The sequence below is a fragment of the Gopherus flavomarginatus genome, chromosome 4 (assembly GCF_025201925.1).
Source record: "Gopherus flavomarginatus isolate rGopFla2 chromosome 4, rGopFla2.mat.asm, whole genome shotgun sequence".
Lineage (NCBI taxonomy): Eukaryota > Metazoa > Chordata > Testudines > Testudinidae > Gopherus > Gopherus flavomarginatus.
The window spans coordinates 40,271,114-40,292,382 of NC_066620.1; the positions used below are offsets into that span (position 1 = coordinate 40,271,114).

General features: G+C 36.5%; 1 protein-coding gene across 1 annotated transcript in view; it reads left to right on the forward strand.

Moving 5' to 3' along the window:
* LRPPRC (leucine rich pentatricopeptide repeat containing) overlaps positions 1-21,269 on the forward strand; it is a 164,211-nt gene that overhangs the window by 128,814 nt on the left and 14,128 nt on the right. The window contains exons 28-34 of the mRNA XM_050951750.1: positions 1,325-1,467; positions 1,596-1,689; positions 9,200-9,326; positions 12,484-12,572; positions 16,681-16,885; positions 19,283-19,422; positions 19,586-19,701. Coding sequence (XP_050807707.1) covers positions 1,325-1,467; positions 1,596-1,689; positions 9,200-9,326; positions 12,484-12,572; positions 16,681-16,885; positions 19,283-19,422; positions 19,586-19,701 — 914 coding nt within the window. The remainder of the gene's footprint in view (positions 1-1,324; positions 1,468-1,595; positions 1,690-9,199; positions 9,327-12,483; positions 12,573-16,680; positions 16,886-19,282; positions 19,423-19,585; positions 19,702-21,269) is intronic.

The window sequence follows — 21,269 nt, forward strand, 5'->3', positions numbered from 1 at the left end:
ATCTTGAAGAACCACAGTTCATATACGGGTAATTAAGTTTGGGTTTTGGGTTTTTTTTAAGAAGTGGGATTTAGAGAAAAAGGATTTTTTTTTCCATTTGAATGTGCTAACATTTTTGTATAGTCATGTGAAAATGCTAGACACTCATTTCCTGTCCCAAATGAGAGCAATTGCACAGAACTATAAGTTGGGTAGAAAATTTTTGGATTTGTTCCTTTTTGAGAATGTGAACCTCTGAGAGTTGCTTTGAGTCTGTAGAGATATGCATGTCTTCTTAAGGAGCTCTTAATTTATTGACATAGAAGCTTCAAAGCTTCTGAATTCCTTTGGGGCGACCTCAACAAGACCTTAAGTAGCTTGGAAGTTCCTATGAGACAGTTTAAAAGTTCTCTGAACAAAGTTGTTTTTTATGCATTAGAATCTGCACGAAATTTTAAATAGAGCAAATTCTTCAGAGAACTGTTTGTCAGTCTTCAGAGAGATGATTAACACCTCAGAATTTGTAGTGGGGATTAAAGGGAAAACATCAATGTAAAAATCACACTTCTGTCAGAACCTGTTTTACATACTGTTGTTTCTTTTTGGTTTGCTTACTTTATGCATGTAAGAACTTTTGTGTGGTCAGTTTGTGTTCCTGTGTATGCTCAGTTTCCAATATTTTCTGTGTTGCCACAGTGAAAAAGAACATTTTTTAATATGGGGGAATGTGATTAAAAAGTTACAAAAACTGGTGCAGGGTCTCAGAAGCTCATGAAACACTTGCATTTATATCAACATAATTATCCAACCTTGATGTGATATTTCCAGACAAGTCTTTTAAGAGTTATTTTGGGAACTATATTATGTAAACAAAAAGGAGCTGAATGAGGAAGTTAAAAAATGATTAGAAGTCAAGAAGTCATTTTATGTCAGTATTTGCCTTAAAGAGAAATTGTTCTTGGTTCCTAACCTTTTGTCACTTGTGAGGTTTCCCAGTTTTTCATGGCTAAAATCTAAGGCCCGGGTGCTTCAAACACTTAAGGCAGGTCTACACTATGGGGGAAAAGTTGATCTAAGCTATGCAATTTGAGTTGTTAATAACATAACTCAAGTCGACATAGCTTAGATCTGCTTACCGTGGGGTCCATACTACGCTATGGTGAGGTGAGACGCTCTCCCGTCGACACCCATTACTCTTCTCATTCTGGTGCTTCTAAAAATAACAGAACTATCTTATATTTAATTTTTGATTTTGCATACTTTTTCATTATACAGCTTTTCACTGAAAATGTAGGATTCATATCTGGATATGTATTAGATGTGAAGACTGAATCTTGTCTTTCAGAGATCAGTAATGACTGGCGAAAAGCTGATGCAACTTGGACTAAAATGCAGGAAGAAAATGTTATTCCTCGTGAGACAACTTTAAGGTTATTGGCTGATACTCTTAAGAACAATGGTCAAGAAGTACCATTTGATGTGCCTGAGGTAATTTGTGTTTAACTTTACATACAAGTGCAACATTGTGTTCTTTTTGTTTGAATCATGCTTTTTTTTTTCCATGTGTCTCTTCATATTGTATGTTTTTTTAATTAAACTATTACTTTGTTTTAAAGATTTGGTATGAAGACCATGTAGAATCAGCTTCTGTTTCAGAAAATAACCCTGAGAAGAAAGTGTTGATGCTCTGCAAGAAGGGCAGTGTCCAAGGTAAACTGAAAACACGTCTTTTTTTCTTTGGCTTTAAAGAAGCAAGGTTCTGTCAATCAACAAAAGTAACCAGTGCTCTCAAAAACCTAATGCAATACCTGAGTCTAGAATGCAGGGTTTAAAATTACAGTAGTATTTTTGGAATCTCTTTCAGACAAGTGTGTGCTGGGTGCAGCATCCAGTTCTGCAGTATCCTTTGTATAACTTACATTTCTGAGCTTTGTCAGTTGCATTGATCGAATATCAACGGGTAATGTCTGTCAAGATCAGTGTTAAAGACCACTGTGAGGCCACTCAGCAATGATAGCTGTCCAAACATACAGGTTTATTCTAAAAGAAATTCTCCTGTCCTGTACTTTTTATCAGTAATCAGTTGAACACATTGTATTATTTTAGGTTTTTCATTTTCATATATTCTGTATCTAGTCCTTGGATGCAGAAGCAATGAAATACCAAGTATGAGTAGGGAGACAGTAGTATCTGTTTATACAGCATTGGTGAGGCCATTACTGGACTACGGTGACCATTTCTGGTGTTCACACTTCGAAAAAAATGTTGAAAAATTGAAAGGGCTCAAAAGATTGACAAGAATCATTTGAGGTCTGGAAAACATGCCTTACAGTCAGAGATTTAAAGAGCACAGTCTGTTTAGTTTATCCAAGAGAAAGTAAAAAGGTGATATGATCATGGTGTACAAGTACCTACTTGAGGAAGAGATTTGATAGTTGACAGCTCTTCCATATAGCAGCAAAAAGCAAAATGAGATGCACTAGTTTGAAGCTGAATCTAGACAAATTCAGACTAGAAAATAAGGTGCAGGTTTTTAACAGTGAGAGTAACTAGAAAAACTTTGAAAAATCTCCACCACTTAAGTCTATAAATCAATTTTGAGATGTCTTTTTAAAAGATATGTTATAGTTAGGGCCCTGCCACATTCATGGTCCAGTTTGGTCAATTTCATAGCTATAGTATTTTTAAAACAATAAATTTTCATGATTTCAGATATTTCACTGTGTTGTAACTATAAGGGTCCTGACCCAAAAGGCGGCGGGACAAGGGGGAGTGGAGGGATGGTGCAAGGTTATTGTAGGGGGGTCATGGTATTCTCACCCTTATTTCTGCACTACTACTGGCAGCCAGAGAGCAGTGGCTGCTGACGGGAGCCCAGCTCTGAAGGCAGTGCTGCCACTAACAGCAGTAAGGGTAGAATAGTATGATATTGCCACCCTTAATTCTGTGCTGCTGCTGGCGGGGCACTGCCTTGAGAGCTGGGTGTCTGGATAGCAACCACCACTCTCCAGCCACGGAAGGGTCGCAGTACTGCAACCACCGCTACAGTAACCTTGCTACCCTTCCATGACCCCCTTTTCAGTCAGCTGGTGAAGTCTCTATAGTCTAGGGTAAAAGTACACAAAAGACCAAATTTCATGGTCCATGGCATGTTTTTCACAGCTGTGAATTTGGTAGGCCCTAGCTATCGTTCAAACAGTAATTGTGGTCTTAATGCAGAATTTAATAGGTGAGATTATTTGGCCTATGTTATGCTGGAAATTGGACTAGGTTATCACAATGATCCCTTCTGGCCTGAAAGTCTTTGAACCCATTTCACTGTAATGCTGCAAGATAACTTGCCACTGAAAAAAGATCACATCTGTCTCTTGGCTGTAAACAAAATAAGCCCTGTAAAATCACAAATTCCTGCATAGAGTTCTTTGAAGACTTTTTTTTCCATTTCCCCCCATTTAGTTAGAACTAAGAACACTTTTAACCTCCAACATACTAACTGTAAGTAAATCACCTTGAGTAACTGCCATTTTAATTGATGATAAAGCACCCCAGTTAAAACCAATGTGTGATACAAAGTTAAGAAATCTCTTTTACTTTAAAGGTAGAGAACGTATATTCAGTTTTATGGCATTTTAGTTAATCTGAGGCTGAGCACTTTTCTTATCTGTATCCAACAATGAATTTTACTTTATTGGTGCAACTGAGAATGGATGTGCATTTTTGTTATCAAGCATGACGAGTGGTCATTTACACTCCAGTCGAATACCTTTCACTTCCCTAGCTCTGAGGGCATTTCTTCTACAGCACTCACCTGGAATGCATCGTTATCATCATTATTATTTTTGTGTTTACGTAAAGCTTCTAAATTCAGCATTTCTCCACAGTGCTCATTGCTTTGCGGGATCAGGCACTTAAAGTAGGAGTCAAACCTCAAGTCTGCCACATCACAAACTTAAAAGGCCTATCACTTGGCCCCAGAATGTTCCAGAATTTAGTTAGAAAGCGTTTCTAAAATATTGTTCAACTTGTATCTTTTTTTTTAAGGCAGAATGTTAGAACAGAAATTACCTCCATCAAAGCAGAGATAGAGCCAGTAATGAAGATTCATAGATAATTTTTAAAGATGCTGGCAAGATGAAAATGTTTGCTAAAATAATTTCAGATTCCATTTTAACCTTACCCCTAGAGAAATGTCTTTTTGTGTAATCTCTGTAATTTTTTCTCTGATTTTCCCTTAACATTTCAAAAAAGATGTTTCAGTATACTGGGGAGAAACATATTTCTTCTTTTCATGTAAAAGAGCTCTCTCCTTAGATGAAAATAAGACTTTGTTAGCTGGAGTGGGAGTAAGACGAGGGAGACACAGATTTCTCCCTCCTATTCCCATGTATTAGTAGTGATATGTCATAGCATTTTAAAAAAACAATGCTTCGCCTTTGTCGTAAGGGTAAATTGTACCCTTCTACAGAAGTACCTGACAAGAGAGAAAGCCAAAGGAGCAGTTTCCCTATCATAATGATCTGCAGGGATGGAAATTCCTAGTCCCATGGAGGGTTCTCTCTCCCTTCCCTCCCCCCCAGCTGATCTTATACTTTCTTCTTTCCAGTATTGGTGCTGCCAATAGACAGGTATATTTCCCACCTATGCAAAAGCCCATTGTCTGCTGCAAAACAGCATTAATTTATGCTTGGATATCTGTTTCCATATGTGGAAATGAGGAATGGAACTAAGTATAGTTATTCCATCCCTGCCATTCCCTTCAGAGTCGTGTCTGAAGAATCCCAAGCAGTGGGGACAGTGAAACCAAACTGTCCCTCTCCTTTTCATCCTCTTCAATGCTCTTCAGGGAAAACATGCATGATACAGGGTTGTCGGTCATTAAAGCAGAGGGGAGATTGGGCTTTAGCTTTTGAAGACCATTTGCATTCCTTCTTTTCATTGCCTAAACACACGACTGGTAGTCATCTGACACGGACTGATTAGAAAATCGAATTGGTTGGGTGAAAGATGCCCGCTCCATTTAATGTATAATTTGTTGGATGATTGTTCTCTTGGAGGTCTATGCCAGCATTAAACTGTGCAGGCTGGAACTGCAGACACCTACGCCTTTTCAGTGTCTCAGAAGTGAGACAGCATACACTATAATCTGCCACAGAATTGTTTTGCTGTTACAGGAGAAACTGGTGTTAAAGCACCATCAGACTCCCAGAGCCCTGATTGAGGGATTATGCATAAGTCTGCATGTACTGTGTATGCATATGTAAGCATATATCATATATAGTAGAAGCACGCTCATATTTTGTATGCATATCACTTTAATGGTAATCTCTGTATTATGACAGATTGAAGAACTTCCTCAGAATGTTAATTTTCATACCAGTAAATTTGGGGGATCAAAAGGCAGGCTTGAAAATGGATGTACCTTAGAAGGATCTGGTTCTGAAAACAGAACTAATTAATTTTTCTTTGGAAAGTGTTAAGGACTAGGTAATATTGATTTAATGTCCTTGAATATCATAAATGATAGGATTGAAGTAGGGAGGGAACCAAAATCATAAACATTTTACACCTATATATGAATATGGTTTGAATACCAAAGTAATTTCCTGAGTAATTTCTAAGTAATTTCTAAGATTTAAAGTTAAAATAAACATACAAAAAATTGCACCAATTTATTACTGATAGTCCTGGCACCTTGAGACTGAATTTACTGATAGATTGCTATTGCACATCCTACAGTTATTTTCTGTAGTGATCCTGATAGATGATCCAGACCTGCCAGATATTAAGAATGAAAATTTTGTAGGAAAATATTTTGCTGAAAATACTGTGAAATGTGCTGCATGCATGTGTGTCTAAAATCCTAGAAAAATTAACTTGTCAGCTTTATGTAAACAATGTAGTGTAATTTTGATATGAGTACAATAGGCTATTGTAATAAATTTTGTATCAATGCAACTTTTTTATAGAAGAAAGTGAACTTAATCAGTTTAGAATATTAGTTATAAAATTAGATTAATTCCTTGGCAGGATGCTGTTTTAAACATGCATTCTTTGAGGTTTTTTATTTATGAAAAACAATATATTCATTTTACTGACTTGATTCTGCATTGTTATAAGTTGGCCTTTTGGGTAGTGTGTGCATGTGTCCAAGCAGTGGAAATTGCTGAACCAAATGTGACTGTGTTGTGAGAATTGAGATTTTATGTTGGCAAGTTGTCACATTTCTAACAGCTCTCTCTTAAAGTGGTAATACAACATATGATTTTTATGCCAGAAACTCTTTTGAATGCTAATATATTTGAGTACAGCATCTCACAAAGAGATAGCGATTTGAGAAATAGTAAACTAATAATGCCTGTTTGGGGGTATGGTCTCCATCTGAGAGCCCTTTAGTCAGCTTCAGACATGCAACTCAAGTGGAGTTGATGTAAGATAATGCCAGTTTATTTTCAAAAGGTAGGTGGTGGAGACAGTTATGAAATATTTTGCCATTTAGGAGGAAAAAAATAAAATATTATAGCAGAGATGGCCAAACTTACTAACCCTCCAAGCTGCCTATGACAACCTTCAGAAGTTCGAGAACCGAGATGCGCTAGATAGGGCTCAGGGCTTCCACCCTGTGGCGGGGGGTGGGGCTAGGCACGAGACCTCCCTCCCTACTGGAGGATTGGGGCAGGGGAGGTTGGCAGGGGTGCAAGCTCCAGGCGACGCTTACCTCAAGCAGCTCCTGGAAGCAGCAGCATGTCCTGCTGCGCGGCCAGGTGGCCCCACAGCTTTTCATGGTGCACAGTTCTCAGCCAATGGGAACTGTAGAGCCTATGCCTAGTAGCTGGAGGAGGGACATTCCACTGCTTCTGAGAGCTGTGCGGAGCCATGGCAGACAGGAAGCCTGCCTTAGACCCGCTACGCTGCCAACCAGACTTTGAAAGGCCCGATCAGCGGTGCTGAGTTGAGCCACTAGGGTCCCTTTTCAACACATGGCAATTCTATTTCAATGGGGCCAGGAGTTTATCCATAATCTTTTGCATGTACATTTAATACCTTTTGGCAACCACTTTTAGGCAACAAAAGATCTTATGGTGCATCTAATATCTCATTCAAAAGGTTTGAATTTGACAGTAAAAGCAAGCATATTTGCATCATATTCTTGAATTAATTCAGATTGAAGAAAAGGAGATTAAACTTTTTTTTTTTACTCTGCTCACTTTAAATACTTGTTTGGTATTTGAATAATTTGTATGTTTGTTTGTTTGTTCACATGATTAACCTTTAAAACTCCTCTTGCCAAACCTTAATTTTTGTGATGAGGAAAACAGATCCTGGAGTGAGTGTTTGCATTTATGATTTGCCATAGAAATCTTGGGAAAGTGGGGAGTATTTTTAGTAGTTTCCTGTTTAGAACTTTACTGTGCAAAAACCCACCTGCAGTGCCAGTTGGTTGAATGAAGGAATCTGAATTTCTTTTGCCTTGAATCGAATAGCATAAGGAAAAGCACAGTTAAATGTTTTGTTTGCATTACAGTGACATTTACAGTTAGCAACTGTACTGTAAACACAACTATTGTACTTGAAGTAGGGCAGAGGAAAAGTAGATCCCCTCTTCTGGTGTGTGCCAGAGCTGCTCAATGCAAGAATGTGCTCGTAAGTGTTTTCAAACGCTAGTCAGAGTTTGTTGCACTTATGTATTGAATGATTCTTCATTATCATACGTAAGCAACCTTATTTCATGGAATGATATTTACTGGTCTAGTGGTGATTTAGTCACTTTCACAGTTGAAAAACTTTATTGGAAAAAAAATTTTCCACAAACTTTTCAGTGAAGTGAACACCTTTTGTAAATGCTAGCAATTAAAATTTGTTTGGCACAGTAGTGGGCAAGAGAACTCTGAAAATTGTGACAGGAAGCACAGTATGTCTGGCCAGTTAGATTATTTTAAAATCCTACCACATGCTACTTGCCTATTTTTTCCCCTCTCCTTTTATTTGAGTATTGATCCAGAGAGTGGTGTTGTAATTAAGTAATGTTATTTCAGATTTACGTCAGAACAACACACACAGTGGCTGTTTGAATTTTTGCCATAGGATCTTCTTTTATATCTGTGTTGATATACATGTGCTGTGCAGTGTCTGTGTAAAGATGTTAGATAACTATATGGCAGTATTCTTACAATATACTACACATTCACAATTTGTGCATACCTGTTTAGACACACATTCATGCATATATGAATACATTTTTTTAAAAGTCCCAATATATACTCTTAAAGTTTGTCTACACAGGAAAAATTGTGCACAGGCCAGCCTACCTGAGCTAGCCTGAATCCGACTAGCACAGGTAACAATAACAGTAAAGTACAGTACAGCTTCAGTGTAGATAGTACAAGCCCAGCATAGGCCTTGGACGCACAATCTGCTATCTAGCTCATTCTGAAGCCTGCGCTGCACTGTCTTCAATACTATTGTTACCCACACTAACTAGATTTTCCCCTTCACACCAAAGGTATGAGCCAAATGTTTACAGCTGCATAATCTTGTTTCAAAAAGTAAATGATTGAAAAGTGTGGTTATCTTTTTTGCCTTTTTTTTTTTTTTTTTTGGTAACGTCTTTTCATACACTGACAGTTATTGTGAATGTGTGAAATAAAACTGCTAATCAGTCAAACAAATGCCGCTTAGTTTACTTGTTAAATATCTGTATATTTGTAAATTGTATGTTTTTATATAAATCTTGTCGTAGCCAAACAGTTTAATCTCCCAGTACTGGAATCACTGCCTATATTTGCTGAATGCTGTTGTGATGATGCGCCAAACATTGTAACCATCTACCCCAGAATTAGGTGTTGCTTCAAAAATAATTAGTTCTCCTTTTCTCGTGAACAGAAGTATGGTGGAGGTTTTTATTTTAAATGAACTATGGGAAGGGAATTCAAACAGTTTTTTGGAGTTAGCTTATCTGACTCAGTGTTTTATATATATATATATATATATATATAAAACCCTACAACTTTTGGCTCCGTGTATAGGAGCATTCATTCAAACCTGGGCAAACCAACAATTTTCTAAAATATAGCTTTAGACTAAAAGATTTAAGAAAAGGAGGAATAGATTTGTGTTTAAGATGCAGTCTTTTTAAATAAAAAGAGATGTGAATGCTCTTTATATGCCGCCACTTCAATGCAATGTGACATCTCAATTGGTTTTTTTTTAATTCTCTTTGTAGAGGCATACAATATTTTACTGGAAGCACAAAAGAAGGATATTACGTTTCCTCCCTCTGCTTATTCCACTCTTATAAAAGCATTGCTGGCTGAGGGTTGCCTTGAGGAAGCCATGAAAGTGAAAAACATGTAAGTTTGTGTTTGCTTTTTACACCTGTGGCTCTGTTCTAAAACTGCACTCATAACCTTGCATGAAATTATCATGAGCATTCCTTTAAGGTAAAGTCCCATCTTCCTAACAAAAAGTAGGCCCCAATTGGAAACATCATGATATAGTGAGTAATGCATTGGTCTTTCATAAATCAAATCAAAAGAAGTGTGCATGGTGTCAATATATTATTCACCTTTCAAGGCTAGCTGGTCCAGGAATATGACATTAATGAATCAAGTTGTAATATGTCTTTCTATAGTGTGTATTAGTAAAATATTTGGGATTGGGTTTGGTTGGATTGGGGTTAACTTTAGTGAATCATGTGGTTGTACCATGTGTTTTGACTGCTGCGTGTAAAACGTGTCCCAGGATCATGTGCCAGTGATCCCTATACTGAAATAGGGTAGAATCTTAAAGCACCTAAATCCCATTTTCAGAAGTGGCTTAGGCACTCTAGTGACTAAAAGTATAGACCAGCTCGCAGTGTCACCGATGTAAATCAGTTGGGTTGTTAAACAGTTTGGCAATCTGATTGTGATGAGATTACTATCCGTTTTACATTGGTAAAAAAAAAGTTGCATAAATGGTTGAAATATTTGGGCGAAAAGCTGTCATGTAGTAAGGAGAACTGATTTTAAAATTCTTTTTACTGGGAAGTAGGAAGGGAGCATCTTCATTTTAATGGGTTATGTACTGTAATAAAACCCAACTAGTCATCAAAGGAAGATTGAGGAGAGTGGAAGTTTAAAAACAAAGAACAATGGAGAGAAGTGCAGCATGTCTATTCAAAAGAAAACTATGAACTGGATACATATAATACCTGTATGTGATTTTAAACAATGTGTAGGTCACCACAAAACTTAGTTTCTAGTGTTTTGTGAAAATATACTATATTGCTCCCAAATAAAATAATTTTCATGATTGTGCCTTCTTAAAAACTTCTTGGCTTTAGGGAAGATGGAAGAAGGATCTATCCAGAAGCTCCATTCTTATTGGTCAGTCATCTAAACCTAAAATAATAAAAACTACATTGTTTGGCAGGGCAGTTCAGAAAACCATCCAGTTCAGAAATATCACATGATGGTGCTCTAATGAACCCATGCTAGTTCACTCTTGCTGGTTTTTCTTTACAAGGTAATAGAGAGTACACTTGATATCATCAGTACTCATGACTTTGACAGTATATGAGTCTTTCAATAACGAATAAAATTATAAGTACTCAGACTTCAAAAACCTTTTTATGGAAGCAAACTTTCTTCTAAAAATGCCTAGATAGTGTATTGGAATAGTGAATGGAATCGAAAGAGTATCTGTGGTGTGAACAATTTAGAACAAGTAAATTTGTTCATGCTTGACAAATTTCTGTATTCTGGAAACTTTGTGCTATATAGGAGTCAATCTTACCAACCTCATTTACTGAGAGACTACTTCTTGAAACCTAAGTATGTGCAGTGGCCTGAAACTTACATCTCTCCTAATATTTACAGTAAAAGATATGAAAGGTAGTTTCACTTGTGTAGGCTTACATATTTTTCTTTTGTTCTCTGTTTAAAGCCAGATTTGAAATTTAAATCATATTTAGAGAATCTTACAGTGTTTGTGTTACAATAGTTTTTTTTTACCTAAAAAGACTAGTTTATTTTTAAAATTAATATCTTGGTATCGGGTCTGGAAAGAACTAATGTTGAATTGAGATGATGATGGAGGGAAGCAGCATGCCAGCTGAGACTCTGGAAAAGTCCAGGAGTTTTCTGATATCTTGGTCAGACCGAAGTGCTGCTGCCTTCTGATTCTAATGAATTTTAGGTATGTTTATTGCGCTTAGTTCAAGAGTTTTAAAATAGAAATTTAGTAGTATTGGAATGAGGGATTAGTTCTGTAATAATGGCTAACATCTATTTAATCACACTAAAGATTGGAGAAAGTAAATCCTTTGTTATATGTAATTTACAGTCTCATGCATGAATCGTTGACTTAAGGGCTTTGACAGATGGGACAAAGGGAAAAAAACGGAACTGAGCAATGGGTGCTTAGGCAGGGATTAAGAGGATTGGTTGGAAGAGTAAGAAAATCCTGAGTCCAGTGACTGCATTTGTGAGCCCTGGAGGCTGAAAGTGACTGAGAGGATAGTCATATTGTGTACTCTATGAAGGATTTTCTTGGGATTGATGAGAATAATTTGGCAATGACCCTGCTTACCTCCCAATCCGCTCAGCTCATAAATTCAAGTAGGTAGGCTGCTCAGTTGTTTGCCACAAGATGATCAGTGAGGTTTATCTTGATTGCTGATATGGCAAATGGCAAGGCCTCTTTTTTGTGTGGGGAGATTTTGTAATCTAGAAATGAACCTTTGTAAAGTTATCCTTACGTATTAAAAATGTGCCTAAATTTCATTAGAAATTGGGGCATTTTGCAAGTATAAAATAGATGTGATTGCTGGTTAGTCTGCATTAAAAGCATACATGTTCATTTCTTAAAAGCAGTATTATTAAAGCAAAGTTCTCTTTGCTGTAGATGTGTGACTTTTTTGCATTGCAAGGGATGCAGAATTGGTAAATGAAATTTAATTTTAACATGGCAAAGGCAGCAAATGAAGTATGTTCAGTTTTAAAAACTGTATACATCTAGATGACAGAAATTTGAAAATTAATCAACCAAATAATATGGTTTTAGTTCATAATATGCTTTAGTTTATATTTAAAATATACAGTACTGAAAATAAATGTTTCATTTTTATTGCTGAAAGAATAGTTTTACATTTTATAATTATGGTGACTTAGAAGAAGAAGAAAAAGTATCCAGCTTAGGATACAACAGAACAATGCAGGGCATGCAGTTATTTTAGTCATCTAATATGTCAGCATTCAAGAATCTGAACCGATTGTTTAAAAAAAATCTTGTACTTTGTTTCTTTTGTTGCTCATTTCCAACTTTGTCATCTGTCAGAATGCAAAAAAAATTATCCTTCTATAACCATTGACAGGATAACACAAAAGCTGTCTCCAGGTCGATATTTTGCAGCAATATTTTTAACATACGAACAGTAGTTTTTATAATTTCACCTTGGTGCTCAACCATTTATTATCGTATCAGAAGCATGTCAGTAATTCCTTTCTAAACGTCTGCTTCTTTTAGCGCTGAGACCCACATCAAGGGCTTCACACTGAACGATGCTGCCAGCAGCCTCCTCATCATAACGCAAGTTAGGCGGGATTATTTGAAAGGTATGTCACAATGCTTGACCTTTACGTCACATTAATGCCTCTGCAGATTTTTCTTGTAACGCCCTTCGAATACTTGGATAAAGGAGTCCATTTAGCAAATTACCTGCTTATCAAGAGCCTTTTGTAGTAGCTGAGAGACGTAAATTACTGTACATGCATTTATAATACAGCTTGAATATGAATGTACTTGTCATTTGACCACTTAGTCCAGTTTCCATTCCATTTAACACAAGATGGGTTTTCTTAAGATGAATCACAGCTCTTCAGACATGCAAAATTTGTGCTCCAGAACGAGAGAAAGTACAGGCTTTCAAGTGTGTTAAAATTCACAGCACAAGTCATTTTGCTTTAGAAATTAACATACTTTAGAGCATCTGAAACAATTCCCAGCAGTTGCTTCTTTCATATTGTGTTGGTTGTGTGAGATATCAGATGAGTTAAATTGAGTGTTAAATGTACATGATTGTGAACTAAATAATTATAATATTGATTTAAAAAACTAATTTAATACTTTTTAATAGTTCACAATACCAATAGTATTGAAATATACATTGTATTTTTCTTTCCTGTTTAATTTAATATTATAACATAACAGAAATGGTGGCTGAGGGAAGCACATGCATGGGACAAGATGGTGGAAAACTGTTATGCAACTTTCAGCTCTTCAGGATCATTTGTTTTGCAGTTTGATGTCTTTGTTTTGTTGGTATTGGGAATAATGGAAAGTGGGTGATGCATCAGGACTGAACAATGCTAGTAAGGTTAGAGCTTCCAGTCTTTCTCTAAGCACTTTTGAAAAATCTGGCCCTATGAGTGTGTGTGTACATCCTCACATTAAAATTTTTATCAGAGTTTTATTTAGTTGGTTGCCAAACTCTTCTACTAAGAGTTCATTATTTGGGACTGGAAAACCCTGCACAAACAGGGTATTGAGTCAGTGCAATTGCCTATACAGCAGAAATATTTTACTCTAAAACACAAGAGAAACTAAATGTAAACAAAAATAGCAAAATGGGGAACAGTTTGATTTTTAATCTGAGAAAAGCAAGGAAATTCAGATTTGTAACTGCCATATCATCCTTAAATTAATTCACTTCACTGTGCTCTGATATTGTACCATATATGTGTGTAGCATTGCCTATGTTAAAATGTTTCTGCAATAAGTGAGATACATCATTTCACTGTGTTTTCTGTTGCCAGTTTCAAATTCCTTGGTTATTTTCCCCCTGACATGTGCATGCAAGGATCCTAACACCGACTCAGACTCAGCATGGTGAAGTGGAGCTCCTTTTCTTCCCCATCTCCAATTAATCTCTTACTGTTGACAGTCCGCTATTTTTCCAGTTAGACAGGCCTGCAACTTGTCATATTTGATTTCTCTCTCCCTTCTGCTTTGTCCTCAGTCCAGCATGGTCCAGGTTTTGCAAGTTCTTTCTTTAAACTATCACCCGATACTTTCTTTCCTCATAACCCACTACTGAATCCTTGGCCAATACTCTAGTCATTTCTTGGTTTGACTATTGTAACTTCTTTCCCTTGGCATTCGAGATTCTCTCATTGCACCACCTCAATTCTGTTCAACATGTGCTGAAAAAATCCATCCTCTTTGCATGCCTCTCTCTCTTCGCTTGAGATCTGCATTGGTTTCCAAGAATGACTCCCATTATGCTTGGAATATCCTCTTTGATCTTGTCCATTATACAATTTCTGTCCTTCAAAACTCACTGCTTTCAGTCACTGAAACCATAGCCATAGATCTTCCTTTGCCCTGATTTTGGTAACCTGTAAAGTATCAGAGGGGTAACCGTGTTAGTCTGGATCTGTAAAAAGCGGCGAAGAGTCCTGTGGTACCTGATAGACTAACAGAAGTATTGGAGCATGAGTTTTCGTGGGTGAATACCCACTTCGTCAGACGCATATTCTTAAATATAAAGAAGTGCAGCTTCCATCAACAGCAACAAAAACGGTTTCTACCCCTTTCCCTGCAGAGAGGGCCTTGAAATAGTAAACTGATAAGCTTTCCATCATAGTTATCATTTAGTATAGGTGTGCCTGAAAAATGTTTCACAGACCATCCCCAAAATGCAGAGGCTTCTTTCTGTTTTTGCCCTCTCCCCTAAAGTCCTGTTTCTAATTTCCACTCTGGCTTGCTTCCTGGATGCTTCCCCCGAATTTAAATATTCTAATTCAAAAAAATAAAGGACTAAAAAGAGCTAATAAGATGTGTGAGTAACAAAGTGTATTGTGATTTTTCACTGTTGTAAACTTTGTTCCAAGTATCTTTCCATCCTTTAACTGTCATACCTTTCTCTGTGACATGCCATGTACACTTGCAGTGCTGTATAAAAAGATTTGTATCCTTTGGAGAACTTAACCCTTCTTAAAAGATGTATCACATATTTTTAGTAAGAACTAGTTTGTATTAGATAAAAAGTTTTAGAGCTTTATTTTGAGATTGCTGTAGAGAAAAACATGGTCAAACATGAAGGTAAACATTTGGTTTATGACAAACATTCTAAAAATTTAAAATTCTTACTAGTCCTAATGTGAATTTACAAGTTTTTATAGGTGGTATACTAAGAAGGACATACCGAATGCGTTTGTTGTTGCCTTTAGTAGTTTTTTACAATGTTACTGGGTTTGTGTAATGTTGTATAAGACTCTTCCTATAGTGTCCTGTTCCTGAGAAGGCCAATCAAGCAACATCTGAACTGCTAACAGGCAACACTTTGCTTAAGACTGTCAAAACAAGATGGAAAACTAAACCAGGGTTGGGAGTTTGCTGTGGGTACTAGGCATACTGTACAGTATTTTCTTGTCATTCTATACAAAATAATGTTTGGATTGTGGGGTGGCGGCCTGTACCTGTATAGCAGGGATTAGCAACCTTTGGCACTTACCCTGGCGAGTCGGGCCGGTTTGTTTACCTGCCGCATCCACACGTTTGTCCAATCGCAGCTCCCACTGGCCATGGTTTGCCGCTCCAGGCCAATGGAGGTGGTGGGAAGCGGTGGCCAGCACATCCTCTGGCCTGCGTGGCTTCCTGCAGCTCCCGTTGGCCTGGGATGGCGAACTGCAGCCAGTGGGAGCCCTAATCGGCCAAACCTGCAGATGCGGCAGGTAAACAAACTGGCCCGGCTGGCCAGGATGCTTGCCCTGGAGGGCCGCATGCCAAAGGTTGCCGATTCCTGCTGTATAGAGAACCTAAATGTTAACACTACAGAGTTCATGAATGTGTATGTGTTGTGGTTTGGTATTATAATTATTACCTTTGATTAATCCTACCTGTGCTGGTAAGCAGTGAGAGGTTTTTACAGGAGGGGTATGTCTTTCTTTTTATGCTTGCTTGTGTATAATGTAAATTGAGAACAATCATAGTTTAGAGGAATGTTTAGTGGAGAGGGTTTCTTTTGTTTTTGTTGTTTTAAATTAGTGTGAGAAAGAGGATTGATATTGAAGCATGTTGTTAATATGGTTTTACTGCTTTATAGGTTGGCAAGATTGCTCTTCAGTTTTCACAAATAACTGATGTGTAGTTTTTATACTTGTGTGTAAATTCATATTGTGCAGTTTTATCCAATATTGTATTTTTTCTAAAGCCTATCGAAAAGAAAATTAGTGTGATTCCTGGATTCCAGCGATTTTACTCATTTGATTCACTTTATTTAAAAAAAAAAGTCTTTGCTAGGATATCCAATATCTCCAATGGCAAAGGCTTCATAACAAGGAAAACTGAGTTACAATCTGTTTTAGAACAATAAGTTAAAAACTTCCAGGCTTCAGTGAGGAGTAATGAGGGGGGAAATATTTGTAATATGGCTGCTTTCCTTGGGTGTGATGTGTCAAAAATAATGTTTAGGAATACTGTCAAGGTTTTCCAGCGAACAAGGTTTGGAGGATTTTATCTTCCTGTGCCTAACTGTTAAACATGAAAAAACCCTGCTGAGACCTTCATTTATATACTTGTTTAATATTTTATTTAATTGCAGCTATTTTAGGGCTACTTTTCTGTGTGTGTGTGTGTGTATATAGAACAAGTAAGGCTAATAATAAGGTCTGCTTCTGAACTAAAATCTTAATTTTCTTTCTCCCTTTTCATCCTGACTAGATGCTATGTCTACTCTAAAAACGGTCCTTGAAAGTGACATGGTGCCTATGCCACTAGCTGTGACTCGGCTTATTCAGGCTCTGGCTATGAAAGGTGATCTGGAGAGCATATGCACAGTTGAGAAGATGGTAGAAAACCTGGCGGCCTCAATTGGTTTATCTCGCATGCTTTTTGTCAATAACACTGTATTGGCTCACATTAAGAAGTAAGTACTTGCAAGATTGGTATGGCTCTTTTTGTACAAGGAGGGAGAAGTGCTCTGTTGCACCTTACTTCTGTTGTTTTCCTTCATTAAGACTGAATGGATACTAGATTTCTGGCTAAGTTGACTGCTGTTCAAGTTTCTTTTACATGTGCAATGTAACCTGGAGATCATTTAATGAAACATAGGGGCTGACTTGCTGCTACTAGCTGGGAAAACTTTGAATGACATCATGATGTAAAAAATCTATGTACTTACCAAACCCTGCCTACCTAAATTCACCCCATAGCTTCAGCTGATTGTAATACTGCCTGTCCTCAACTGTTGTGCATATTATAGTGCTCATTTAAGGCCTGATGCAAAGTTTATTAAAGTCTGAATGCTGAAAATTAGGGACTTAATCAGTTACGGTTTTGCCAGAGTTAGGTGTAGTGTGTGTGCAAATATAGGACTTGAAAGCTTACCAGACACCTATAGCTCTAACTGGAGAACTGAAACTACTAGCCATTTCAGAGGTGGTTATGAAATGTAGAGGTTGAGTGTGCACTTTCCAAAGGTATTAGTTAAATAACTTGCCTCTCGGGTGGCTACTAATATATTTTTCATGAACGTAAAAGCTATAAGAAGAGTATTTTTAAAAAAATCCATTTGCCATACTACTATATGACCACAATTTCCATTGTGTTACTTGTCCCCTAAAGTCATCCATACACTTTGACTCAGATTTATAGCTCCATGGTCTGGCATTTTTATTTTAACTTTCATGTTGGTTCTTTGCTCACTCATCTTCTTTATGTAACTTCAGTAGGTTTCTGTGAATTGACTTGGATTTATATTTTTCTTTTAAACTTTGAGCTTCTCAAACTACCTGAGTTGGAAGTAGTCCTCAGGAATCCCACATTCTTATTCTTTTCTTATTTATATGTATTTTTTATTTCAAACCACTCTCGTAAGATAGAGCTAACTCTGTCCCTAATTCAGCAGGAGAGCTGTAGAAATATGTAATACATAGCAGATATCTATGATTGCCTCAGGCATTCAGGCCCAGAAAAAATACCCAACTCAGATATTTGGAACTGCAAGATGATTTAAATTGGGTGGGGAGAGCCAAGCAGGCCTGTTAGTATGATATCTAGTGACTGAAAATAATCTTACTTTCAGGACCCAATCCTGCAAAACCTTTAAGTTTATGAGCAGTCTTTTTGTACACATGTAATTAATTTAATTTAAAGTGATGTGAATTGATTATTTGCATAAGAAATGGGAACTTGTGTGAGTACAGTTTTGTGGGATCAGTCTCTTAAATAGGATATTGTACTACATTTCCATGTTCTATCCATGGACGAGTGTCAAAGCCCTGTCATGTATTTATCCTAAATTGAAGTGATTACAGGAACTAGATAGATCAGATTATACAGAGGTATTTACTGCATAAAACAGTGTAATCAGTTTTCTTTCTCTTATCACAACTAACTTCATGTTAACATAGCAGGCTACATGCAAAGACTTCAGATTTTCAATAGCAAAAACCTCGTGCCCTTTGCTTTTAAAAAAAAATTAGTTAGCAAGTTGTGGCATTCAGCAACAACAGAACTGCATGGATATTTAAATATCCATTATGGATCAGAAAATATTCTTTTGTGAGATGGATTTCAAAGTAAGTGTTTTCAGTGGCTTATAAATGCTGAAATGTGCTGTATTTCTAATTGACTAAACAGTTGTTTTGCTCAAATTAAAGAGTCCTTTCAGTTCTATTATTATAATTATTTTTAGAATGGATTGAGGCAAGGTATGGTCATTTAAACTTTTAGAACACTAAATGTAGACTTGGAATTTTATGAATACTGTACTTTACGCCCATGATTTTATTAGAGCATGCTACAGTGTACTCCTTGCTAAGTTAAAACAGACCATAGACAAAGCTGCTAAAGAAATTAAATTTAATATCATTTTACACATCCAGAAAGACATCTATGAAAAATTCAGGTAAATATTAAATTAAATATTATAAAAGAAATACTCTGAGTTTTTTGTATTAATTATTCAAATACCATCCCTTAATGTTTTATTTTTACCTTTTAGGTTTGCAGAACACCCTTTTTAAGTAGCTAACCAGCAGTCATCTTTGTTTAATACTTAAATAATTAAGAAAAAAAAATTGTCACTTTTTCTTTAGCTTTGTACAGGTCAAAGTTCATTCCAGAAAAAAATTGTTGCTGGTGATTTTATCCATTCATCCATAAATTTGTTTCACTTTGTGTTGTTACAATATCTGCATGAATGTAACATTGGTACTGTGTGTAATATTAATATAGAAAAATAAAACATTCATGTACCTGCTTCTTTTAGTTTGAGTTCTAACGTTAGGAACTATGCCAATGTACTTTTTTTTTTTTTAAGCAATAACCTTGATATGGCAGTGGAATATATTGAGCCTTTGTTTATCTCTGGAATGCAAAATCCTGATTCACCAATCACAAGTATGTCCTATGTGTTTAGAAAGGTAATTGAGGAAAGACTGGAGCCAGCTTTGGAAAAACGTAAGTTATTTGTAGTGAAATTAAATATGCTGGTTAAATAGAAACATTATTAAACATAATTGCATATAAAATCCTGCCTTATTCAAGAACAATCATGCCAGTAAAGTTTCTAAAAGTGACTTTTAAAATGAAATATATTTCTTACATACCTGTCATTTTGCAGTAAGTGCCATGGCAGAGCGATTGTTCAATCAATTTGGAGTTTACAAACCTGCCACAGATCTTTTCCTTCAGTATGTGGATGCAGGAAGAGTGGATGATGCCAGATTTCTACTACAGGTAATAATATACCAGGAGAGAAATAGTAGTGTTCCAAGCTTGTCATAAGTAAATTGAGAAATTATCAAACGTCGATGTGTGTTAGAGTGCAGTACATGGAGTGTGCTGATGCTAGTGCACCTAAATTACAATGTGAATTGCAGTAGCATGGCCTGGGTAGATAGTCCGAAATTATAGACTAGTAGTTTTAGGGGTGCCAGCGTGGGAAAAGAATAATGGTTTGTTTTCCTCTAATGTGAAATGCCCTGAAACAAGAGAAGGAGAACTCGTATCTCACTTGAACTTGTGTCCTAGGCAAGTGGTTCTGCACGAATGCTCAGTTATATAGCAATCTCTTCTTGCAAAAGAACAATTTCCCTTTGATTTCTCTAATTTCCGTAATACTTGAAATACCATGCATCTTTATAGCTACACAGTTTGCAATATTTCCTTTCTAAGTGCATCTCACTTGAATACGCAAACATTCTGTGTGGTTTATTCAAGGTTTATTGAGAACTGAATTTGCTATCTATTCACTTGTGCGTCACAGATGCATTAAATGACAAATGCAGGTCTCTGTGGCCTACAGTCTCAGTTAAATTAGTAATCTTCAGCGAATGAGACAACTGCATTCATGCCATTTTAATAGTGCTAAATATAAAGCGGAGCCAAATGCAGAAAGAACTGTGGGTGATAAGAGCTGCCACTGGCAGTATACACAAACAGGCTCAGACAGGGAGTCTCTTCCCAGCAGGTGGCAGTCAAACAATCACAGTGATCTTGCAGATTGCTGTGTTTGTGTAGACTCCCTGTGTCAAATTGAGGCCTGTTACCAATTTCTGATAGTAAATAGGACTATATTCACTTAGGTTTTTACCTGCTGCTAAGTACTTTAAACAGTAAAAGGAATGGAAAACCTCCACTTTATTCATTCTCTCTCTTTATATTTTTTTAAACATTCAGGAACAATTTATTTTATTAACAGGAATGAAGATAGTGAAATTTCATTAGTGACAGTTGTTGCTATAGGAGTAAGCATATTATTTGCACATTACACACTGTGGAAGCATCTTTTTTTTTTTATTGTTTGCACAGATATATTGGGTATCTGGGCATTATTTAAAATGGGCGTGGTCAACTTAAAAATCACATCATAGGCAAACCGATTTCTTCACTTGTATTAATCATAACATCATAGACAGTTAAAATGGAAAGAATTTTAAACTTCCATTTTACATTTCACTATTTAATTATTAGCATTTCTCTTGGATTGAACAATGCAAATCAGTTGTTAGTTTAACCTTCAGGTTCCCACGCTGGATTGCAAATACAGCAAGAGTGTGTTGATTTTAAAAAAAGAAATTATTTGGAATTTTCCAGAAGTCATGGTAATACTTCCATCTGTACTTTTGGTGTAAAATCTTATTACTGCAAAATTGGAGCATATTGTCCTGTATATTAGAAATAGCTTCATGGGTAGATTTTGGTGATGTATCACAAAATGTTTTAGGGTGTTGAGGGATGTTAAATGTGGACATTATCAGGTAGTTTAGACCTTAAATTTAGTGTCTGAAAGAGAAAATACTCTT